Source organism: Antrostomus carolinensis, unplaced genomic scaffold (assembly GCF_000700745.2).
Source record: "Antrostomus carolinensis isolate BGI_N321 unplaced genomic scaffold, ASM70074v2 scaffold25125, whole genome shotgun sequence".
Classification (NCBI taxonomy): domain Eukaryota; kingdom Metazoa; phylum Chordata; class Aves; order Caprimulgiformes; family Caprimulgidae; genus Antrostomus; species Antrostomus carolinensis.
In genome coordinates, this window is record NW_010318780.1 from 21,564 (window position 1) to 46,555 (window position 24,992).

The 24,992-nt window shown below is 36.8% G+C and overlaps 1 protein-coding gene across 1 annotated transcript in view; it reads right to left on the reverse strand.

The window, feature by feature from the left end:
- Window positions 1-24,075, reverse strand: part of ELP2 (elongator acetyltransferase complex subunit 2) — a gene marked incomplete at its 5' end in the record, with an annotated part of 35,117 nt that extends 11,042 nt beyond the window's left edge. Inside the window, 12 exons of the mRNA XM_029085213.1 lie at window positions 2,016-2,204; window positions 5,332-5,481; window positions 5,977-6,108; window positions 8,354-8,454; window positions 8,707-8,709; window positions 10,296-10,391; window positions 11,318-11,452; window positions 12,367-12,433; window positions 15,998-16,062; window positions 20,424-20,501; window positions 22,080-22,230; window positions 23,990-24,075. Of these exons, the coding sequence (XP_028941046.1) occupies window positions 2,016-2,204; window positions 5,332-5,481; window positions 5,977-6,108; window positions 8,354-8,454; window positions 8,707-8,709; window positions 10,296-10,391; window positions 11,318-11,452; window positions 12,367-12,433; window positions 15,998-16,062; window positions 20,424-20,501; window positions 22,080-22,230; window positions 23,990-24,075 (1,253 nt within the window). The remainder of the gene's footprint in view (window positions 1-2,015; window positions 2,205-5,331; window positions 5,482-5,976; window positions 6,109-8,353; window positions 8,455-8,706; window positions 8,710-10,295; window positions 10,392-11,317; window positions 11,453-12,366; window positions 12,434-15,997; window positions 16,063-20,423; window positions 20,502-22,079; window positions 22,231-23,989) is intronic.
- Between the last annotated feature and the right edge of the window lie 917 nt (window positions 24,076-24,992).

A 24,992-nucleotide genomic window follows, 5' to 3' on the forward strand; every position in this document is an offset into this window, starting at 1 on the left:
GGAATTCTTGTGGTAAAAAGTGATTTTTCTAGAGAAGTGAAAAACTTCCAGCCCATCCAGAACATACCCTGTACAAAATGAAGACTCAGACAGAAAAAAAAATATTTTCTAAGGCCTCAGCTCAACTGCTTTGCTGTAAAATATGCATCTTCATCCCTAATTACAGGTTTTCTTCCACAATTTTATTTATTCTAGAATATACATGTCAATTAATCGATTAACTGAGAGCACTGCAGTTTTTAACACAGTAAGACTGGGAAACAGTCTGTTCTTATGTGAAATAATAAAGCATGTACAATAAATAACTTTTGAAAAGGGGACAGAGGGTGAGAGCCTGTGCCCACAACATCAAACACAACTCGGCATACAGCACAGAGATCTGGCTGGAGTACACACCTGCTTAGAGGAAAGACACATCAACAGACAGAAAAGACTTCCATCAAGGTATGGGGGAAAAGCCAAAATTTAGAAAAGATAAGTTAACTTGGGGATCTTTGTGCAGAGATGGAAAAAGATTATATTTAATAGCAGTAAAACCCCTTCCTTACAGCGTCTGAAAAGTTCAAAGAAAGACTGTTTCACAGAACTGCATTATTAATTTAGGTGACAGCTTCCCATACTATGTTATTTATTTAAATGTTCATAATTTGATGAGAAAAATGTATGAGAGAGACACACATCAGTCTAAGGCCTCTAATCCAAAACCAGTTCTTAATTACAACCCAAAGTATAATAAAATCCCATGGATTTGAACTGAACATAATCCTATTCAACCCTTTTTTAACATAAAGCTGTCTTTTTTTGTTTTAAGTACTTTTTTTGGGAAAGTGCTTGAACTAAATTTAAAAAAAAGCTTAATCACTTTAATTAAAAAAAAAAAAGCATTCACAGAAAACAATTTCAATAAAGCTACTTAAGAGTAGCTGTATCATTAGAGCTCATAAAGCTTTCCTCTTTAAACAAAGCCTGTGTGAAATACTTTGTGATATCATGAATCAAAAAATAGAACTAAGAGGAAGAGCTGATATGGAAAGTCTACATAAAAGTAAAAGAATGACTTCTGCTGGCATTATAAAAGCACAATGTTATTTGTACAATGTCATTAGCACAAATGCTTACAAAGTCTTACAGAATTAAAGCACTAAACAGCTACTTATGTAACTTCTTGCTATCCAAAATCAATAGATTTCTTTCCCAGATATTTCAATTGCTAAATGAAATGGAAAGGCTAATCCATCTCTGAGAAGCTGAACAGCAAATGCTGCTTTTGAGCCAGAAATGCAAAGAGCGTGCAAGGCACTGTACAGAGGCAACTACCCTGAATGAGGTCTGCTCTACAAAACACAGAGAAAAACAGAATCTTAAAAGCAAATGGGGAGCAAAGAAAGGATGGCAACTCTGCAGTCTTATCTTTCCACAGAGTAGGAAAGCATACTTATCAACAACTAAGAACTGGAATGTAAAGGCCTCAAGAAAATTTCCACTGTCAAGAGGAAATAAAGCATGAGCAAGTACATATTTATAAATATTTATATGTAACAACTAACAACAGTGCTGAAAGCTTTATGCTATTTCCAAGCATACAATTTAAAAAAACTCCACCACATAACCACACAACAGTAATTACATCTAGACAAGACTACTACACCCTTAAATTAAGGAGAAGCACATTCCCAGGCTTTATTGTTCGCTTTCAAATCACCAAGTGTGTACAGTACTCTGCTTGGTCTCACTTACTTAAAATTTACCCATACTCTTTGCAATCTTCAGACAGCAGGTCTTGTTTAGTTTCGAATACAACCTGTTTTATAACAGTGTCTTTTCAACACCGTGAAAATACATACAAAACAACACACACAGAAGCAAACAGAAGGAAAAGGAAAAACAATGTTAAGGTTTCAGAACTATTAAAAGAATTTTCATGGAGTTTAGTGCAATTTGACTTTTTGTAAAGCATTAGTTCTATTTAGATGAAAGAGAGGTGTTTCCATTTAGCATTACTTTAGCACACTTACATGGGAGAACAGCTTTTCCATTGAAATACCAGTGATGTTACTGAAATTTTCTATAAAATTCTTGGGAGCACGAAAAACTCGAAGCACTTTTTCATCTGCTCCTGAGACAAACTGAAACCGGCCGATCATCGCCAGACAGCGCATGTCGTAGCCATGTACTTGGGGCCTCGCAATTTCATGCCACGTCACCTAAACGAACAGACATGCAGTTAAAAAGCAATTCTTAACTAGAAACAGAAAGATTTTGAGTTCCAAAAAAGTATTAATACTTTACTTGCTGACTTTATTAACATAAAGGAACGTTAATAGCAACCTTCTATTGACATTCATGAAACTTATGTATGGTCACATATGTCTGTTAAATCCTATGTTTCCACCAAACAATTCCTGTAATTAGTAAACTGTGTCCCTGCACCGATATGTTAAAGGCATTTGCTTGCCTTTGTTACTAAGGGCACACTGCAGTTAGTATACTGACTTCTTCGTGCCAGACAGTCATGAATAGGACATAATTTGCTTAAGCAAAAGGAGGATTGTATGCTACTCGCTACTTTCAAAACCGTAGCTCTGAAAGACGTAAGAAAGGTAGCGATAATTACCTTACTTCTTTCATCTGTCTCTCACAAAGCACAGCAGCACTGCTGTCAGCAGGCTACAGGTTCCTTTCTTTAAATACTTGATTTTAGTGAGACCATTTAATAGAAGCTTTGCAAAAAACTGACAAAATCAAAATAGCTTCTTAAAGGAAAAACATCTGGAAAATCTTGAGGATTTTAGAAGTGTTTTCATTTGAAGTATTATTTTTTTCCTAGTTTCCTGAAATATTCATATCCATGCTTTAAGTACTAATCCAAGAAAAACAGAAGTAACAACTGACCAGAAATTAGATAGACAAGTTAGATTTACAGTCCCACTAAGCAAAGAATATTAGCAAAAAAAAAATTAAACTGCTTTTCTAAAAATCTAATCTATTCTACACATGAAAAAATAATTCTTAAGAAACACAACAAATCTTTGTTTTCTAGCAAGTACACTTTCATGAAAAGATTTTTAGTAAGTATCATTTGCTACTATTCCTACAAAATATTTCAGTCATAAAAACACAGTGTGCACTTCTGAGTTAAAAGCCAGAAGAATTAGAATTAATTTAATCAATTAGAATTAATTTAGACTACTTTAGTATTTACAATGCCTGTAAAATTGCAGCCAAGACAGAATTTACATTGTACTAGATATCACGTAAACATAAGGAAAGGCATTATGATGACTATAAACTGCATATATCCCACTAAAAATTCAAATGAGTTCCGAATGTTGAAGCTTCCAATAAAACCTGAATGGGATATTTGAGAGATCCTACAAAATCTCATGTTTTCACAAGAGCTTGATTATTAGAAAAAAAACAAACAGAAAACCCCCAAAAAACCCAAACCCCAAAACAGACAAAGGGAGGGCTGTGTAAGTCATATAAGTCATGCAACAAGCTTCTTCCAGAAAAATCAGGGCGCAAATTTGCATGACAAACTGAAGTTGACTGTTACCCCTTATTTCTGACATTTGAACCCAGTATGATACCAGAATTGAGATTTTAAGATGGGATAATTATTTGTATTTAACATTTAGTTCCATTTTTATAGAGGAAAAATATGAATATTGAGCTGTAATACTAACTTATCATAGATATCAGAACCATCCATTGCGTCGTGTTAAGACAAATTATCAGATGTCACCTGTTGTAATTTTTCAATTGCTAAACCCAGTATGATAAAGGAAGTGAGGCATTTTAAAAGCCTGTGTTATCTAAGGTCATGAGCAGCAGAACTAAGTACCTGTTGTTCACAAGTCCTGAACACATGCCTTCAAATGACCCATTTCTATCTCAACCCTCCACCTCACCTCACCAACAGCGTACTGCCGCTTTCTCCCACACCCCATGCAGCAACAAGTGTTGACACTACTTGGATTTACACCTGGTCGAACCAGCCAGCTGGCTGCTCTGTGTCAGAACAGGAAGAGGAAGTTCAATAATTCAGTTCAGACCAAACTTGGATAAAACAACTGCAATCACTCTGCTAAATCAATTAATTCAAAAGTTTCAAGGACAGCAGGAACAGCTGTACAGGTAAATCATACAAAGCTCAGTTCTTTCAGAAAATAGGATAAAAATTTAGCAAGCATAATGAAGAATAGTACTTCAGTAGGCCACAGAGAACATGATACTGACAACTCGTTTGAATGCTGCCAACTTACATCAGGTGCTAGTTCTGGTCTTTGTATGTCAAATGCAACATACTATCTTTTCCACAGAGCTGTTGTGCCCTCCAGATTGGAGATTAGGGGAGGAGGCAGGAAAGGAAAATGGAGATGCCCTTCCTACAACACAAGGCAAAGCTTAGCGCTTGAGCTGGGATTGCCACCACTTCTGTATGGCCTAGAAGAAGGAAATCAAGGAATTGATGCCAAATTCACTCTTCCCAAAACATGAGACATCCAGTGCTCATCTGAACTACAGAAGCTTTGATGAGACAGTTGTAACAATTGCCCTTTGCCTCCCACAACTAACAGCACAGCTTGCACAGGGCCTTACATGACTTCAGCCTAATTTCTGCCAGCTTCCTGAATGGAACATTAGTACTGTTCTGCCATGAAAAGCTGCATTTGTAGATGAGGAAAATGCATGAACAACTACAAACAGAAACTTCTGCATTCCTAGACAGGGTTTCCCACACCAAAATTTAGACTTATTTTGGAACACACAAAGTTATTCAGGAATAATTATTCCTGAAAAGTTGCTTGCACAGGTACCAACTGCACTCATGCAGTTCAGATAATCATTCCGGTAAAACAGTGACAGTAATAAACAAAACAGTGGAAAAAATACAGTGAGAACTTTGCTTAGATTAAGTTTGTGTAAAAAAAACACAGCCAGAGTGGAGTTTCTTTATGATTACCTGCAGTAGTGCTTAGCCAAGTGTTATACAAGGACAAGAGACAGTTACTGGAATCAGCCACGTATTCTTCCTTCTGAATTACTGCACAGCCTGGTTTTTAAGACCCTGGGAGAACACTTACTGAAGGTAAACCAGAGGTGAACTCAGGATTAAACAGTAGCCATGCTATGTGATTGCTAAAACTCTGCCACTGGTACTTTTAAAGTGAAAACAGCACATAGTGAATGATCAAACCAAGCATTTACACACACAGATTTGAACAGATCATAGCTTGGGAAAACTTAAGGTATGCATCAGGTGACTTGTTCCAAACTCAGGACAGACAAGCCCTCTTTACCAGCTCACAAAATCTCTCAAGATTGTACCTCTGTCTCTTGTTTTCTTTTCCATGGAGCGAAGAGTCTAGTAGTTTGATCAGAACCAACACTGATGACAAACTCTCCTTCTGGGTCCCACTTTACATCTTCTACACTGTTAAAATGTCCTGAAATCACTACTTCTGGAGTCCATTCTTTCTATCAAAAAAGCCACCAAAGAAGCGAGACGTTTTCAATTGACTGATTGGCATATTGCAACCAAAATACAAGTATCAACATCCTTACTAAGAAAGAAGGAAAAAAAAAAAAAAAGACACTTGAAAACAACAAATTATTAGAGCTGAGAGTGGCCAAAGATACAAATACCAATTTATTGCTGCAATCTAAAAGAAACTTGGGTTATTGGTTCAGCTGTGACTTCTGAACAAAGCACAACCACAAAGGAGTTCAGTCTATTCCACTGACTTTATGGTTTCCACAGGGAAGCAACAGGTTTTAGAACCTGTAAGACTGCAACCTCCCTTCTGTGCAAGAGCAAGACTCCTACAGAATATTATATTCAGATGACTATTGCAATCATTACTTTTAAATTGTACTGTTACACTTTCCTATTAACACAAAACTTACCTCAAGTGACATATGAGTGTAATTCTTTTAAGTAATAATAATAGTAATAATAATAAAACAACGTACCTTATTTCCTGTAGCCTGTTTCCAAAGGTGTAGTGCTCCATGAAAAGCATGAGCAATTATCATTGAACCATCCGGACTAAACTGGCAGTCAAAAAATCCAAGGGTATTGCCACCCACTTCACCTACCCGCACCTGTATTAATGATCAGAAGTGAAATACCCATGAAAATGGCCTTCCATTCATATAAACTCATCCTAAATCATCAGGTGAAAATTTAGCTATAGGGAACAGTTCTCATTACTCACAAAAATGTGTTTAAAGAATATTTTAATGACAAAGTTAAGCATTAAAATATCATGGGAATTAAAGCTGCATGCCACTTAAATGGAGCCCCCCTTCATAAACATCTTAAGATAGGATCTTGCTCAGTCACTAAGGGAAAACACTACACTAGATGAGATGAGCACTCAATATTTCTATGTTTCAGCCCAGTCTGTTGGATGCAAAGGTTTCTTGTCATCTGTTGCTTTCCTATTGTTCTGTTGCACAAAATGGAAAAAAGGTTCAAAGGAACAGAGGTTCCAAATGACTTTTTTTTTTTCCCCCCTTAATTTCTAAGATTCACTACCATATTTCCACTTCCCTCTTTCTCCATGAACCCCTGAAGCTTGCTCCGCATTCCTTCTGTGACATATTTTGGCCTCCGTTTTGTGCCTCCCTTGTGACTGTGCATCTGTACGTATGCATGCGTACACACGCACCTTAGAGTTGCTCTAGTGCTCTTGCAAGTTTTTAATTACATTAAAAGATTACAAAGTTACATTTTCAAGTGTTATTCAAGAGATAAGAACACAATTCATTTTTCAAGCTGAACTCTTAACAATTCCTCTGTTATTATACAGCTGCTTTTAAGATTACAATGAAATGCATCTATATCTCATTCTAAATGGCAGCATGGACTAGTACGTCTATTTTATTAGCACTCATTCAAAAAAATACCACTCATATGGAAGAGACTCTGATACGCCATGCTAGAGGCAGAATTCTAGTCTCAAGTCTGAGCCAGGGGAATGACTTCATGAAGACTTCTTGGTCATCATACCAAAATGGAAGAGAGAGAAAATGGGATGTTGCCCTTGCACTCTTCCTCCCTCCAGGCTTCCAGCTCAGGTTTCCCCTCCCTCAACACAAAAAGGATTGTTGCAGTTAAAATGTCTGATCTAAACTGAAAGAGGGTAGGTTTAGATTAGATATTAGGAAGAAGTTTTTCACTGTGAGGGTGGTCAGACACTGGAACAGGTTGCCCAAGGAAGTTGTGGATGCCCCCTCCCTGGAAGTGTTTAAGGCCAGGCTGGATGAGGCTTTGAGCAACCTGGTCTAGTGGAAGGTGTCCCTGCTGATGGGGGGTTGGAACTAGGTGATCTTTAAGGTCCCTTCCAATCCAAACCATTCTATGATCCAAACTGCAAGCTTCACATTTGAGGTCTAACCAATGCAAATGGAACGTACAAAGAAATGGTAACAACTTGCAAGCAAGCTTTACTGCACAATCCATTTTTAGAAGCTTGTAAATTTAGCCACAACTAAGCATTACAACCGGGGACAACAAATGGCATCTCTGTGATCACTCTATTATGAACCAATTTCTACTTCAAGTAGAAAGGCACAAGAACTTTTCAATGGAACAGGAGAAAAATTAAATCCACCTATGGTAATTATCTTTTTTTCTCACATGAGAGGATTAGAATGTTCTTTGTGACAGGAGAGACCATAAACAATTGTTGGCACAACCCAACACAAACAACTTCGGCTGAACTATTGCAATTTGGAAAAGCAGGTCAACTGAAAACAAAGACATCTACCAAAGCACTAGATAAACCTGGTTGTACTACTTGTTTATTTAGGATGATCCTCATTAGAACAGCATTCAAAATACTACAGTGAAACATGAGTAACCAGCTTAAATGGAAGAAAAACCTAATGACACAGTCCATGAACAAATTACTGGGAGTAAAATCAGACTTAAGAATTGAGTGTCACCTGCTCTGTAGTAACTGCTTGGGTGCATATTCACACAAGGATTAACTACAAATAATTCAGGATGGTTTCTTCCACTTCTTATCGGGGTACACAGTGTGTGCTACTATGCAACACCTGGCTTGCTATGCTATGAATGCCAGGTGAGCATAAACTCCCCTTAGAAACTCCCCAATATCGTAATAAGAAAGCAAACAAGCAATAAAAATCATACTGCATCACATCATTTTCTAAAAAAACAGTTTTACTCGCAATGCAGCATCAGAACAAGTACTTTTGCAAGAAAATGCTTTTGTGTTTCTCCCCCAGCACTATAGATTTTTTGTTCTCTCCAGTACACACACGATGCTGGAAACGCAACTTGCACACAGTATGTACTGTGAGAAAGGCTGACACTTGCCTGTTCTAGCCACACTCCAGATTCCTTATCCGGTTCCCAGATGATCACAGTTTTGTCCATGGATGCAGACAATATCCTCATTGGTTGTTGCATGCTGCCATCTACAGTACAAAGAAAATGATTACCCTACAACCTGTGAGAATACTTTCTAAAATAACTTGGTCACACTGAAATCCAAACACACTAAGAAAATCATTCAGCACCAGAGACTTGCAATGCAGCACCTAAATGCCAGAGCTGACAGGCTCTATGTTCTTACTCGGTGTTCATTAAGAGGTGTTGTCCTTTTCAGCCATAATCTCTCAAAGGAAATGCAAACACATACATGAGAACAACTATATTCTACTGTTTACTCACTTCAAATCGACATTGAAACAAATGTAATTTGGAAAAGATAGAGCAGTTCTCAGTTCTGTTCCTCAGATTATGGAAGAGATTTCCCGTTTACAACGAAATAACCTCTATGCTAGTATTCATGTATTTTTCCCAAATTAAGTGTGAGATTCACTATCGACTTCAACAGACTCTAGGATCTTGTAATACATACAGCAGTAAGGACTGATCCCCCAAATGCAGTGAAACACTCCAGAAAACTGCCCAACACCACCACAACAGGGAAGACAGAACTAGTTCATCACGCAGCTGGGAAACTCCCAGAGACACTGAGGAACCTTTCTTGAGAAAAGAGACATTGGTGGGCATCTCTTGAGGCAGTATCTTATGTCACACCAAACCTTCTACCTTCTGCACTGAGAATGTCTCTCTCAGATCAGTCTGCCTCTACTGAAGAAGAAAATCTATTTTGGGGAACCCAGCATCGGGCAGGCCACAGAATGCAAGCAGCTGCACATATGCAGAAGCATGATGTAAGACACCTGCAAAACTTCACAGTCTAACAGGACAGTTTTTCAGATTGCAGTGCAAGACTTGGATGACTGTATTTTGCCTAAACCTTGCTTTAACAGGCAAAATCTTTTATTCATCTTTTTTTAAAAAAGAGAAAGAGCAGATAACTAAGACAATATTTCTAAAACAAGTCCTGTGTCTTTCACTACAGGTATTTTGACATTCTAATTACACTCTACTGTTGAAGTGCTGTATATACACTGGAAAAAAGCTATGCTTTGTACTGGTGAAGTCACCTGCCATCAGTAACTCTAATAAAACATCTCAGAAAAAAAGGCACCTTTGCCAGTACAAATACACAAGGGCATTCTCATGGTGCAAGCGTATCAAATCAAGAATTTTCTTTCCTTACACTCCAGGCAGACATGCACCAGCAAATCACTACCACAAACAAGGCTGTCAGAATTTAACAATTTAAAGAGAAAGATAAAGACTAGGGCAAGATGTAAAATTAAACAGTAAATAACTTTTTTTTTTCCCCAATGAAAGTCTGCATTCATGCCTTAAAGCTACATGCTAACAAAAGAAAACTGATACTCAAGGAATCCCTGGCATATTAATCCACAGATGACTGAAGATTAATCTCTTGAATGTTGCTATTTGTTCCTTCCCAATCCAAGAAAAAGAAAGGAGTTCTCTTGAGTTAATGCTGACCTTCCAAGGAACAGACATTTCAAATATGTGTATTAAGGTAAAATATTACAGCTATTAATTCATACTGATTAATTAAACTATTTTTTATTCTACAAACAGCAAATCAATTAAAATAAAGCCAGTACAGCTCAGTTATTTGATTCCATTCATTAAGCAAAACATGAGCAAGAAAGCATCATGCAGTACACAATGACAGACAGAGCCTGTGCCGTAAGATGTGCTATTCAGCAAAAACATCAATTTAATTATAAAACATCATTTACAGAATTTAAACATTTTCGTAGTCCACAGTAGCAAGTGAACACATAAACACAATACAAGGACATCTGACTGTACTCTGTGTATACAACACTTAACTGCTAAGCATTTGGTGACTTTTTACCTTTGGAAAATGAAGGTTGCCAGTGAACCGCATACACCCAGTTCTCATGACCAGCCAACACAGACTCCAAACTAATTGCGTATGTTGTATCAGTATCTACCACAAATCAGAGAAAAGCACGTTTCTTTTTAAAAGCCAAGAAAGCCCAGGTCATTTCTGAAATATTCAGTGAAAAAAAACCAACTGTTTTCATCATCTACCAATATCTCAATAGCCCACTGACACTGAATAGCTGCTTGAAAACCTGCTCTGCCACAAGCCCCACGTACCAGATTGACACTAAGAGGTCAGCCTATTGCCTCAGAGTGGAATCACAGAACTCCTGGAGAACTCTCAAACAATTTTGAAGTAAGTTCTCTGACACTGGCTCTACCCATACTCTTAACTCAAGCACATTTACATGTCCAAATGACCGTAAATACAAGCGTTAAGATACTTCAAACAATGAATTAGGATTCGCAGCAAGTAGCATGAGCACTTTTTACACATAACATCATACAAACTTCACTATATTACCCAAGTTGCTTAATAATCTAACCCACAATGTCAGCACTGCGAGCCTCTGATGTTACAGTGCTCAAACAGTATGTCAAATAACCAAAAAAGTAAGCCTGCACATACTTACCTGTTATCTCCAGTATTTATATAAGGTTTAAATAATAGTAGCACCTCTTACTAAAATGCACTGAATTCAAAAGAAAATTAAAGGAATGTTATTAAACTGGAGAAGAACTGCACAACAGCTTACCTCCCACAGACAAATATATCTCCTGACTATGTACTGCATTTGGAATATGTGTTACAATGCATGTTGATACCAAGTTCTCTCAGTGCTTTACCGTTTCTTGTAACACATCATTAACTTCACACAGTCATGGCTTTAGAACAATAACTCCACTTTTTCTAACAGCTGAATAAAAATAATGCAGTCAAACTGGTCTCGGATTCTTTTAATGCAAGAACAAAAGAAACTGCTACACAAGTGAAGATTTGTGCAAGAGAATTTCACAGCTGTTACCTACCTTTGACTGTAAAAACATTCTCTTTCAGTCTTATAGAATCGTCTTCAGTTTCTGGAAGTTGCTTTGATTTTGCACACACTTTCCAAATTCTTATCAAATAATCCTGAGCACAGCTTGCTAAGAAAAGGTCTTCACCTATTTGATTAAAAAAAAAAAAAAAAAAAAAAAAATTGGAGCCATGCAACCACTGTCATGACAAACCTACCATCTTTCCAAACATGTACTACAGCATTATCCTAATTTTTCCCATTGTACACAATACCATAAACTGCTGGTTTATTTCAATATCAGCTTACTCTCCCATTTCAAACTCACCTCTAGTTTAGAACACACTGACTATGGACATTTTTCTGCTTATAAGACATGGAAGACATGGTAAATATTGCACATATACTTCTTACTACTTATAGCCTTCACTCTCCAAATTCTGACAGCCTCAATATGCTTCAGTAACTCCTTTCCTCCTTTGCTTTCTTCAGGAGTGTAGCATCCTCTAATTTCTTCTATTTTATTTTTGCCATTGCAAGAACTAGTTGATTAGTTAACATCTGAACAGATTCTCCTCTTAATCTCCTATTCTTAAAAAAAAAAGAGAGAGAGAGAGAGAGGAGGGGAGAAGAAAAGTACTATTTCCCCCTCCCCTTTGACAAAGCAGCCACTCTTCCTCACTCAGATACAGACATTTGCATATTGAAAAGGACAAGTTGCTAAAACTCCAATTTGTTTGCATTTAGCTACCAGTCAAGTAAACACACTTGAAGCAAGCAAGACAAAATGAGGGATGCATACACAAGATATGAGTGTTCTGTATCAATCTTACTGTAGCCATAATTTTGACAACTAAAATATAACTCAAGTAGAGGTTCAACAATTCTTACATTTTAACAGCACACAAAGTTCTTTCTTAATATCTGTACCACCACCTCAGAAAAAAGTTCACAACCACAAGAGCTTACGCTCTACAGTATGTCAAAACCAACTGTTGTAGGGGTAAAACAATATTACTGTCGTTAAACCAGTATTCCACTTTATTAATCTTTCATACTGACCACAGACTGCCCATTCAATGCCTCTTATCCAATCTTCATGGCCAGGGAGTATTAATGTTTTCTGAAACTGAATAAGAATCCCTGTTATATCATAGAAATGCACTTAATTACCAGGCACATACAAGCAATTAGCTTTAGATTTTCAAGTCTTTTATGTTTACATCTTCTATTATTTGAAATTGGAAAAATAAGCTGCTACTAAGTATTGTAATTTACTGAGAAGATTCTAAATACGCCTTTTTGGTTTTGCAACCATTGGGTAAACATGTCACATCATGGCACTTCCCATATATAAGCAGGAAAGAATTTATTTTAATATTAATCTAAACACATATCTAATATATTTTAATTTTCAAGGTGTTGGGTGTTGGGCTTTTTTTTAATTACCCTCATCTTCTCATATCAAAGAGAACCATTAAGAAAAGCAGACATTCGTTTTCTCTTTAAAGAGAGTAAAACTAATTACTTTGAGGTTAGTAATACCACTTCAAGTTTCTAATTCGCTTCCCAAATAGGCTTCTAGGCACTACTTAGCCTTAAGTCAAGCATGCAGCTCTTTTGTGCTACAGAAAAAGCACTCACTCATTTCTTGCAGATGCACAGGGTCATTATTTTTAAATGATTCAGTCAAAGTTTTTATCATTGTTTAGGTTATATTTGCAAGAATTCTGAGCTGTCATTCTTCTCATTTTTACAGATTCTGTTTCTATAGTCTCAGCTTTCTCCTTCTCTATCTTAGTTTTGCCCTTGGTTCTTACTAGATAAAAAAGATTGTTGGAATTGACAGTAACAACAGCTGAATCTAACAGAACTACATGGTCCGAGTCACCTACTTCACAGGCTTTCCAGTGTCTCTTACCTAATTGTGTGGGTTTTTGCTAGGATAGGGTTTTTACGTAGCAGCAAATAAAGCTGTTCTGTAGGTGGCACAACTAATGAAGCCCAGTTGTCTGTGGACATGCCCAGCACACTCTGCCCAACTAACTCTGCCCACACTGGGTAGGTGTCTTTCAGAACCAGGCTGGAAGCATTGTTTGGCAAATTTGGAAACTGACACAGAAGGTAACAGCAGTCCAAGTCTTCTCAGTTCTTCTCCAATGGGCACTCAATCTGATGTCCCTCCTCTATCCAGCTGTTATTCTTGCAGAATTATAAAGAGCCAAATAAATATCTTTGAGTCTCTTATTCCACTTTTCAACTAGGCCAAATTATTTGGAGGAAACATGCTCAAACATGCACTGCAAAATCTCAGAGAAACCAAGCTCAACATAGAGATGTTTTGTTTTAAAGCTCTATTTTGATCTGGTTTACTTGCTTCCCCTCCATAGGCCTGTAATATCTCAAGCAGGAAGACATATAATGGTTTCTGAGATTTTTCCCTGGGTACTTTTATAAATCAATACCCTCTTTCAAGAACTCAGAAAAGCACAGAGATCATTTTCTCTCTGTTGCTTAACACAGTAAGGGATCTCTGGGTAGAGAGTCTTAAAGGATTTGAAGCCTGCCCACTGAATTTCAAAAACCAAGCACTTTTTATGAATAAATGTATTTCAACGGTGAAATTCATGAGTTTACGAAAAGGTAGCCTTTACCATCTAAATGAAGATGCCTCCTTCTCCCTCAGAGTATAACTGTGCCCTCCAAGTTTAATTAGAAAGTCCTGTCATGAACTCACATTCTACCTTGGGTTCATACAATCATTTTTTAGGATGTTAACTAAAATAAGAGGTTTACAAGAGTCACAATTAACAGGACAGAGCTACAGGCCCTTACCAGTTCTAACTCCTCTTCTACACTCTGTTCTTGACGGAACGACACCAACAGTTCCTTCAAATACCTCTAAAAGTAGAACTACAGAAGCCATAAAAAAATGTCCGCAGCTCTGAGAGAACCCAACTAAAGAGGAGAACCTCCCTTTAGCAGTTAGAAAGGAATTTACATCAGAAGGTTCACAAAGATGTTTTTGTTCTGTTAACAGCTATGATGCCCTACGCAGGCACTTTTACTCCACAGAGAATCAAACTTGGGCTCTTCTCTCTGAGGTCTGTACAGTTTATTTAGTTAAAAGAGACATTCTGGAAAGTTAAGAGAGACACCAACCAGAAGTCCCATCCCATTTAAAAAAGGGAGACTCTGAACCCAAACTCTGCCAAGACAGCTGGTGAAAATAGTTCTTAAAATCGAAGGAAAATGTGTGAAAAATAATACATGTAAAATAAGAAAACTCCTCATCCCTTGTATGACTAAAGTTTCCTACCTCCAAAAAAAGGCAGCAGCGTAATCTTGCTTATGAAGCAGAAGATGGAGCTTGTTTATTCCAATTACTTTCCTTTATCCTCCACAGACTGACTACATTTAAGAATGGCTAAAACTACTGTTACACTCAAAAGTTTGGTCAACAACTGGCAAAATAAGCTATGGGTCTCTGAACATTTTTTGTAGTCAAACTGCATATTATTTGTTAATCTGAATCATACAAGAAAACAAGTTCCAGATTTTGAATTAGGAAAAACCACTGCACAACCTCTGACATAAAGTCTTTCTTTAGCACACTGAGAATCACAAGTGGCATTGTGCCATTGCTAATTTCCAGAGAATGTCATAAAATTGATTTAACTCATAAGCTACATAAGAAAAAAAAAAAAGCTAAGAAAGCAACCCTTCTTTACTGCTTAGTGGCCAAGAAATCACTGAACATAGCAGATAAAGGATGAAGTATTTATTTTATAGATGACAAAAAAAAAAAAAGAAATCTTGTTATTGCATGTTGCAGCATGAACAGGCAAAATTATCTATAAAGTAGCTTTTATCTCTCTGAAAAAGCAAAAGGGAGTATCTATTCTTCAATCTCTAAGGGGATGGCGCTTCAACAAATCCAGAAAAGCGGTTCCTACCTACATTAGTTTCAATGGGAGTTTCTGAATGGTGAGTTCATCGGTGAACTGCAGGGCAGCATTTGTGGTTTGAGGTTTTTAAGGGAGCAATAGAGAGAAAGAAGAGATACTGACTTCTGTTTTGCAAGACAGTCATTCAACACATGATTTAGAGTCTAACAAAACTTCAGATCAGATGCAGGAGAAGACAGAATTTCTTTGTAGAGCTCCAAAGGAACATTTAACTGTATAAAAAATTAAAGATAGCTGCAGCTCCCAAATATTACATGAAAAATGTGCTCTTAGAAGATCAGACACTCCTTCAAATATTTCTTTCAACATCAGAAGCAAACATACAATTCCACGGATAAAAATCATATCAGTTTTATTATAAGAATTTATAGACTGAAAGTAACATAACTTCTGCATGAATGACTGGATGGATACTCAGTAAAGCAGCACAGTTGTACCTATTTTGTGTCAGTGAGAATAGAAACACAGGCTATCTTCACACCAGGAAAAAATTAGAAAAACTAACACTTTTATGCACTGAATCCAGCTTCAACATTCTGTATGTACATTTCATCATTACCTAGAAAAATGGACAAACTATTTGAACAGAGGTAGTTGTATGTGAAGGCTATCTAGAGACAGATAGTAGTTATTGAAGAACCTCGCAAAAATCAGCAGCACAAATGGAAAGAAAGAAACAGAAGAACTGAGCAGTGTTCTGAGCAGGAGATAAGAACTGTAATTACCTGGCCACTCTGCTGTATAAACAAATATATTTTGCAATCATCAGCACCGCATGCCAGTATTGGCACTGGAAAGGAAAAAAAGTCTTTATTACTCAAGTTACAAAATATAGTGTTCTATGATAAGAAAAATTATATGAATAACATAAAAACCAATACAATATCAATAAATATATTAATACAGACAGGCAAGCATGATACCACTTTTTAATGTTTTCTAAATTGGACACCTAATACTGTTTGAAAAATAAACTAGTATTTCAAGAACACAAAACTCACAAGTTATTCTGGCACATAAATAATATCTACAAATACTTAACATGCTAAAGAGTAGTTTCCTTCAAGCTCACATATCTGTAGGAAGTTCAGGATTAGAGATTTTAATTAATTTTGTTTATTTTATTGGTATCAACAGGCATTTGACGTAATTACAAAAGGAGCAAGCAGCAAAATAAAATGACTCCGAACTAATACAGTTTGAGTCCTAAATCAACTGAAATAAGTATATAGATGGAGGTAGCATAATTATTACAGAGCAAATAAAAAGACAGAGCAAAAAAGAAAGACAGACCACTATTCACTGTACACAAGGATATGAAAGCAATTATCATTATTATACACCTACTCATCTTGAGTAGTAGTTTATTTCTACCAGCTCTCTAGAAAGTACGGAAAAAACATAAGTCTATTGAATCAAACCAGACAAAGTTACGTCTAAGGAGAAAACAAGAGAAATTAGTGTATTAGTTCATCTCTGCCACAGAAGATGATGGGGGAAAACAGTTAATCCTTACTCTACTCTTTTAAAGTAGTACTGCTAGCGACTGAAATAGCAAAAGAAAATGAATCTATTAGAAAATTATGTGGAAGCAAGTTACCAGGACTAGATATTTGCATTTCTCAAGTCTGGGTAAAAACTAAAATACCAAATTTCACTAAAATCAACTACTTCAGTAGTCATCTCTTTAAAGAGATAATTTTATCTTTACTATGGATAGACCAAAAAATCAACTTGAATATTCATAGGAAGTTTATGCTCTATGCTAATTTCCTCTTTCTGCCTGTACCAAATCTGTGCCTAGTTATCTGATGCTTCTCCTGCACTTCTAGGTCACATTCTTGCATCTCCATCACTTGCTTTTCTCCAACCTCTAAGTGACATTTCACCTCCATCTCCTCTTTGCCTTACATGGAACCAAAAAAGACTGCTTTGGACTGGATGTAATGAGCTGTTTGGAAAGAAGACCAGGTCTCCAGGTCCACAGAAATTGGTTAAGTGTGAGGGTTCTGTTTTGGTTTGGTTTTTTTTTACAGGAAATATAATACAATGTATGTTCTTGGAGCCTGTATTATCCTTTCCTGAGAAATACATTTTATGGGCCATTATAGTACTTACATACTTATCCGATGGAATAAAAGTTTGACTAATAAAAATGAGAATTATGATCTAGTTGCTGTATCAGACAAATGCAAAAGCTTTCACTCATAATGTTCTCTCAAGAAGTATATAACTGGCAAAACTGGTATAGCATATAGTTTTTCACATAAACCCTCTAGAGTATTAGAATTTGATCTGATTGAGATAAAGTCCTGCAAAGGAAACAGAAAAAGCAAGTTGGAAACTGTGGTCTAAGTGTAATGGGGACAATGTGATCAGCAAAGCTTTTTCAAGTTTTTTCACCTGTTGCAATTCAGTTCTGAGGAGACAATTCTTATTTGTCAGAGGCCAAGCTACTGCACCACAGTTATCCAGGTGGTAAGAAGAATCACAGCATATGACAAAAGAGCTGACCAAGATCTGCAAAACAGTAAATCCTATCCCAGCATTTTAGAAGCAGAGCTTCTGCAGACACTGCAAGGCAAAAAGCAAGCAACTAAACAAAACAGTACGAAGCTTTTCTTCAAGACTCAAATTAAAAGAAACTCCTTAACTAAGAGGCTGCCAGTAAAGTGCATAAGCTATACTCCAGCTGCAAATGATTGTTCAGGTTTTTATGAGCAATCTATTGGCTTTCCTCATTTGACTTCTTCACAAAAATGGTTTGCAACTTGTTTTTTTTTTTTAAAAAAAAACACATTTATTTTCAAGGAAAATCAGTTAAAATATTAGACATCATGAACTTCAATGTCTTTTGAAAGTTAAAGCATCCATTACATATGCATCAATTTTCAACATGAGCTTTACATTTCTTTGCCTGGTAAAATTAGAGGTTACTGTAAATGCTTCTAGTTCAGGAGAGTAGTTTACAACTTTCAGAAAAGTAATTCTGTATTTAATTCCTGATTTAAGAACTGCAGATTGTCCTCAAGAAAAATGCTTCTATAAATCTTAATACAGCTGCCAACATAGCCTTCATAAAGATTTCAGAGCAACTCCTAAAGTTATCATAGATCATTTTTCCCAGAAGCTCACTGGGAATTGCCTCAATTCCAAATTGCCATTACAGATTAATGTTTCTGACAAAAAGATCAGTAGTGCGATTTTTAATAATACATTTTAAGCTACTTTATTTATATTTCAGAATTAACATACACCTCTGAACAAAACCAGTTCAGTTGTATGGACTACTCTGTCAGGCTTAAATAGAAAACACAGAACGTGGCTAGGCTATATTAAAAGACCCTTTACAGATTTCTAGGTGAAACATTTCTAACCACACATTTATGGTGCAAAATCTAAACTGTTTCTTGACAATTTTACAGCACAGATCATTCATATTGGAACTGGCATTAAAAACATAAATATATAGGGGGTTTTTTTATTTCAGTACAAAACCTACGCAATTTATTAATCATTCAAAAAACTTTCAGCACTTCAGAAAAGTAAAGTACTCTTTTTCAGGTTATGAGCACCACATGGTTTTGGATAACTACTTTGAATTAGGATGGGAAGAGGCCATGACAAAAGACTGTCCTGCTCTGAATGCAACTTTAAGCAACACTGGGTTTTAGGGACTCCAGGAGATTTTCAAAACAAAATGGTTACTATTACACCATTTAAAGAAGCACTCCATGCAACTTTTGGTTTCAGAAGCATTCAGTTTTAAGAATTAATATGACAATCTTCATTTAAGGTTTTTCCAAAATGAATGGTTGCTTATCTTATATACAAGATATTTCAATGTTAAAACAGATGCACTACTCTAGAGTGTCACAGTGAGAATTTCTTACTGCACAGTATCATAAATGAAGAAATAATCTATCACTTTGCAATATGCATTTTATACTGGCACCACAGACACTTCACTTCTAATTAAAATTCATACTGGAGGTAATGATTTTAATTTACCCTCAAGCCTTTTAACTTCACCTCAACAACCACCTGTTAGTATATTTACAGGGAAAAGAGAGAGAGTTTTAAAGTTCCTCAGTGGTGCAGATGCTGCTTTTGCTGTCAAACACACTCTGGAAATTAACATTGGCATTTCCAAATGGGACAATGCATCTCGATACCACTTCCATATCTCCCAGACTTATCAAAGCCAAATAATAAAATAAGCTTCTGTATAACTGCTCTGGAAGCATTCAATCAACAACACAGTGATTAGTCACTGCATATGAATGTGAATGCATGTTTTCACATGCAGTGAAACCTCTAGATGCAGTAAGAAACTGTAGTACTTTTTCTCTTGGGAGCCTGGCACTCCTCCATCCAGGTGAAAGGCTCAAATGATTCTTAAAACACAAACCTAATTCAACGTGCGCTTGAGGATACATTTAGGTTTTTTGGGGTTTGGTTTGTTTTTAAATAAATAGTTTCTACAGATTTGCAACAGAAGAATGTGTCTGAGGCAGGCTACAAAATCATAGAATGGTTAGGATTGGAAGGGACCTTAAAGATCACCTACTTCCAACCCCCCTGCCATCAGCAGGGACACCTTCCACTAGATCAGGTCTGAACATTTATGTTAATAGAAAAATATATAAACCATACTGAACAGTCAGGTTAAACTTGTTCAGTATCTGAATTTTTTCACATTTAAGACTGAACAGGTGATAAACACTGCTCATCAAACTGCAATTTTTGATGCAGGTCTGCAGATTCTTTTTCTAAACCTTGTCCTTCAGTCCAAACAACAAGAACAAACATATGCAGCAGCACTACAAGGAGGGGGTGAAACTAACAGCATCATCCTATCCTGTTCACTTACAGCCCTGTTACCTGCTTTTTAAGCTCTTTGTCTCAAGAGTTCAACTAAAGAACTCCATTTGAGCATCATTTTGAAGACAGTGTAATCAGCAAGTATTTTTCTAATTGCTAAGATTTCGGTGAAAATCTTTAGATACAAAGAGTAGCTTAGGCTGATTCCGTAGAAAACAAAAAATATGGCACAAAGGTCTGGAATTGGTCAAATGAAAATCTGTTTGGGGGATTTCTTCGATTTTTACATTTCCTGCATTGATATTCAAGATCTGCAGCTGTACTTACCATTGCTGCCAGGCAAGAAGGATAAGCAGACATCCATAACAAATCCATTTCCAAACTGCAGAATTTCAATGCATTTAGCTGGAAAACAAGAACAGTGTTGATCTCATTCATCACATTACAGTTACATTGTCATTTCCTACTACATTATGTAGTTAAAATTTCCCATTCAGTTTTACTTTAGGGAGGTGAAAAACTTCTACTTTTTTTCAGAAGCCTAAATAATAATGTTCTTTTCTGTGGGGCCACAGAAATTCAGACAGAGTTAGCTGAGTTAAGTCACTATTCTCCACTGAGTATTATGTTGTACAGCTTCACTGTGGTAACACATCAGAAGTAATAAATATTGCAAATTATATCCCGTAGCAACAACATTCACTACACAGGAAGCTAAAACTGAATCCATTTGCTACAATAGCAGATAAAAAGATGAGCAAAAACCGAACTTCCTGCAATACCTCTGAGATCCTAGGAGTGGTTAAATTAGTAAGCCATCAAGATCAGAGTAACCAACAGGATAACAGAAAAAACTCTCTGAAGAAGCAGAATTGGTCCTTCCACCACTGGAACCCACAACAGCAAGACAAAAAGGAAAGGACGGGACTTCACGGTGTTCTTTGGGAGCATAAAAAAATGCCTTCCAGAACACAGGACTGAAGATTAGCAACTCCCACCTATTTCTCTCATGTAGGCAGGGCAATGTGAAATCCTCAGGTACACCAGATAAGGAAGAAAGTAGCTTGGGAGATGCAGTCAGCACAACTCAACTAGTAAATAACACTTTAAATCTCAATTGTCATAAAATCATAGAATGGTCTAGGTTGGAAGGAACCTTAAAGATCATCTAGTTCCAACCCCTCTGCCATGGCAGGGGCACCTTCTACTAGACCAGGTTGCTCAAAGCCTCATCCAACCTGGCCCTGAACACTTCCAGGGAGGGGGCATCTACAACTTCCTTGGGCAACCTGTTCAGGGTCTGACTACCCTCATAGTGAAGAATTTCTTCCTAATATCTAATCTAAACCTGCCCTATTTCAGCTTAAACCCATTACCCCTTGTTCTGTCACTACCTGCCCTTGTAAAAAGTCCTTCCCCGGCTTTCCTGTAGGCCCCCTTCAGGTACTGGAAGGCCACTATCAGGTCCACCCTATTTATTTCTTATGTATTTCAAAGAGCTGTCCTCCCATACGTCCACATAAGGGTTTAGTTCACCAGAAGGTCAAGATCCTATTAGCCCGCACTTCATTGGACTCAAATCAATAGTAACAAACAAGTGACTAGTTTACCTTCACCTTTCTAATGCCAGAATTAATCATTTTCCTAAGTAATTTTACTTCACACACATAGATTGCCCCCATGTTACAAAGCAAAATGATGGTTCAGATTATCAGACTCTGAATAGATATTAGCAACAAGTAAATTCAGCCAACACATTCCTGATGAAAAACAAAGATAAATCATTTTGCTGAACAAATCTGACCCAAAGCTAGTATCACCCTCAGCTTTTGAAGAGCAACACAGTAGTTTGGTGTACCAAAGTTTGAAGATAAATCAATGTTGCATTAAAAGATGTTAGGACCTAACTAAGTACTTCAATGGATAAGCATTCATAATCTTTATTAAGGCAGTATGTTGTCCCTTACGTTACAAAAACGTTACCTTCTGAACCATGCCAAGACCAGATTCTCACAGTAGAGTCAGAAGCCGCAGAAGCTATTAACAGATTTAAATCAGGTTCATCTGACTGGTAGACAGCATCCACAGCACAAACAGCTTCAGCATGGCCTTTCAGAGGAATGCTTTTCACAAACTGAACACATCAGAAAGTTTTACAAAGTTACACAAAATTAAATTCCAGTAACATATCTGAGAGAATTTTTAAAGCAATTCTAAGAAAGAAAATAATTTAATACTGAAAATGAGTTGTATCCTGCAATGGCAGAGCATCTGCCAAGCTATGCTTAAGCTGTAGCATATCCCAGGAAAAGACAGAGAAGGGATACAGCAGTAATGGGTATTAACTTGGTAGGATTCTCTTCAAAGCTAAACAGAATTAAATGTTCCTACGTACACTACACAAACCTCCCCATTCCTTGAGGAAAGCTGGAAATAGTACAGAAGTCAGGAAGAACAGATTTCCTTCCTTTTTCTCTATCTCTTGCTCCTCACCCTAAGGACCCTCTCACAGAAGTCTGGAGAACCACAGTGAAGGAGACGGAACAGAGAACACAATGGAATAAGGAGCAGCTACGGCAGCTCTAGCAGTAATGTTTAGTGTGTTCCTGCAAATCAAAATAGCTGTTTACTCCTTCAAAATACCGACCTGAAAAATAAAAACTCTAAATTTAGACTAAAGTACCTACTTTCTTAAAGAATAAATACAGGTGATTCAATTTGTAATCTCTTCCTTATAAACACAAAGAGTAAAATGAGATTTAATTCTGCCACCAGAAGTCATCCAGCACTTGTCTAAATTTTGTCATAAATGCCCTTGATATCTCTTTCCAAAATATAGCCTGGTAGCCCCCAGTAAGAATTTTTGATTGGTCCAGTATAGAACCTTGCCTGGTTTTAAGAATTTACATGAGCCTAGAACTGTTGTTAAAATATGCACACTCTTTTTCAAAGACTGCCATAAGGCTGTGCACCACATCAGCAGAAAAGGATAATAAAGAAACCTGGAAGTTATTTTAAAAAAAAAAAGTAAATAGTGACAATGGATAAGGATCAGAAATTATTTATTTCTGAGAACAGTCCCCCATCCAACTAGATGCATTTCCCCCTAGTCTGCATTCTCATGCATTTTAAAATGCCAAGCTATCTAGTTTTGAGATAAAAAATGATATGAGTTACCTACACAGCCATTCACAAACCAATGCCTCAGAAGTAAGATTTTAAAAGCTTGATGATAAAGTATTTTTTCATCTAAATTTCTGTTCATTCTGAAGGCTCTTTTATACCATACTGCATCTTTTGTCATACACTTTACAGTATGAATAACAAATTAGCATGTCTCCTTACTTTTCTCAGTTTCTCTGACAAAACGCAATTGCTGCACAGTTTAAACACCCACCCCAACTTCTGTATCACCCTGGTAAGATTACCTGGATACAAATACTACACTGTTACACTGACTGACTGGAAATCACTAGAAATGAATATAAAGAAACAAGGAAGAAGGGTGCAGGAAATGTCAACTAAAAATGAACCTCACAGTTTGAAGATTTCAAGGCAGTTTAAAGGAAAGTGCTACATGAGATCAGAAAGCTGATGACTCGAGAACAGACAAACAGGATCTTTTAGATATAATAAACAAATACACTTGATGATTAGTTAGCTAATTTCTTAATGAAGGCTGATTTGAAAAATATAAACTACAGAAAAGAAGAAACAACATTTAAAGTAAAACATAACATGACAGAATACCAACAATTCAAAAGTGATACACACAGGGTTCAACAGTCAAGGTAAAATGAAGAGGTATGAATAAGAAATACAGACAATACAGTTTGGGGTATGTGAGAAACTAGGGCAAGGAGAAGCTCTAAAAAGAGGTTATTCCTGCTTACCTGATTATTCCATGTTCCTGTTCTGTTCCATTCCCAAAGAATGAGTTGTTTATCAGATCCACCAGAAATTAACTCCGTTTCAGCAGCTATAAAATATGTTTTGGTAAGTTTTGCAAACACTTACTTTGTAACAGCAGTCAACAACATAAGCATTTACACTGATTACTTACTACTCATAAAATATGATGTACCAACTGTAAGCAAAGTTTCCATCAAAATAAAGCATGGATAATAGGAGTTGCAAGACAGCTTAAGAGCAAATGTATTCTCTAAGACAACATAAACAGAAACATCACAGGAATATTTAAAGTTCTGCATGAATATGACAAATATCTTTTTCCAAAAAGATTCTCAAATCCAGTAGTCTAATTTAATATTTTCTTTTTTTGTTTGGTCTTTTTGAAGGATTTTGAAGAAAGAAAATCTAAACAAACAGAATTCAAAGCTTCACATTAAAATTTAATTCCCAAGTTCCCTGAAAATATTTTTTTAATCAATTTTAAGAAGAAAATGTTTTAGTGCAACCAGTTGAAAGGATGGCAGTTTACATCACTATTAAAAAGGAATGTTTTCATCCCAGTACTTCCTCCCAAAAAAAGCAACAGGCACACTACATTAACAGGCTAATCAAAAGACCCCTGTCTCTTGTTAGTGAGTTTCCATAAATGCCTAAGGGCAAGAATACGTGACTCTGTAAAGTCTGCACTAAGCAACTTTAAATCCTGGAATTCCTGTCAAGTGAAAACCATAAGGGTCTCAAACATTCCCATCTTGAAAGATTATTTTTTCGTGGAAATGGCCTCTATGCAACTTAGAGTTTTACAGTCAGAAAGTTCCTAAAAGGCACTGCAAAGCAGTTTACAAAGTCAAACCACTCCAGACTCCACGCCCTTTCTAAAGAGCCCGCTGGCAGCACAAGCATCGCGGCCGCCGACCCGTCAGAGCCACCGCAGCCCCGGGCGGAACAGCGCGACCGGGCCGGCGCTGGCTGCGGGGCCCGGGG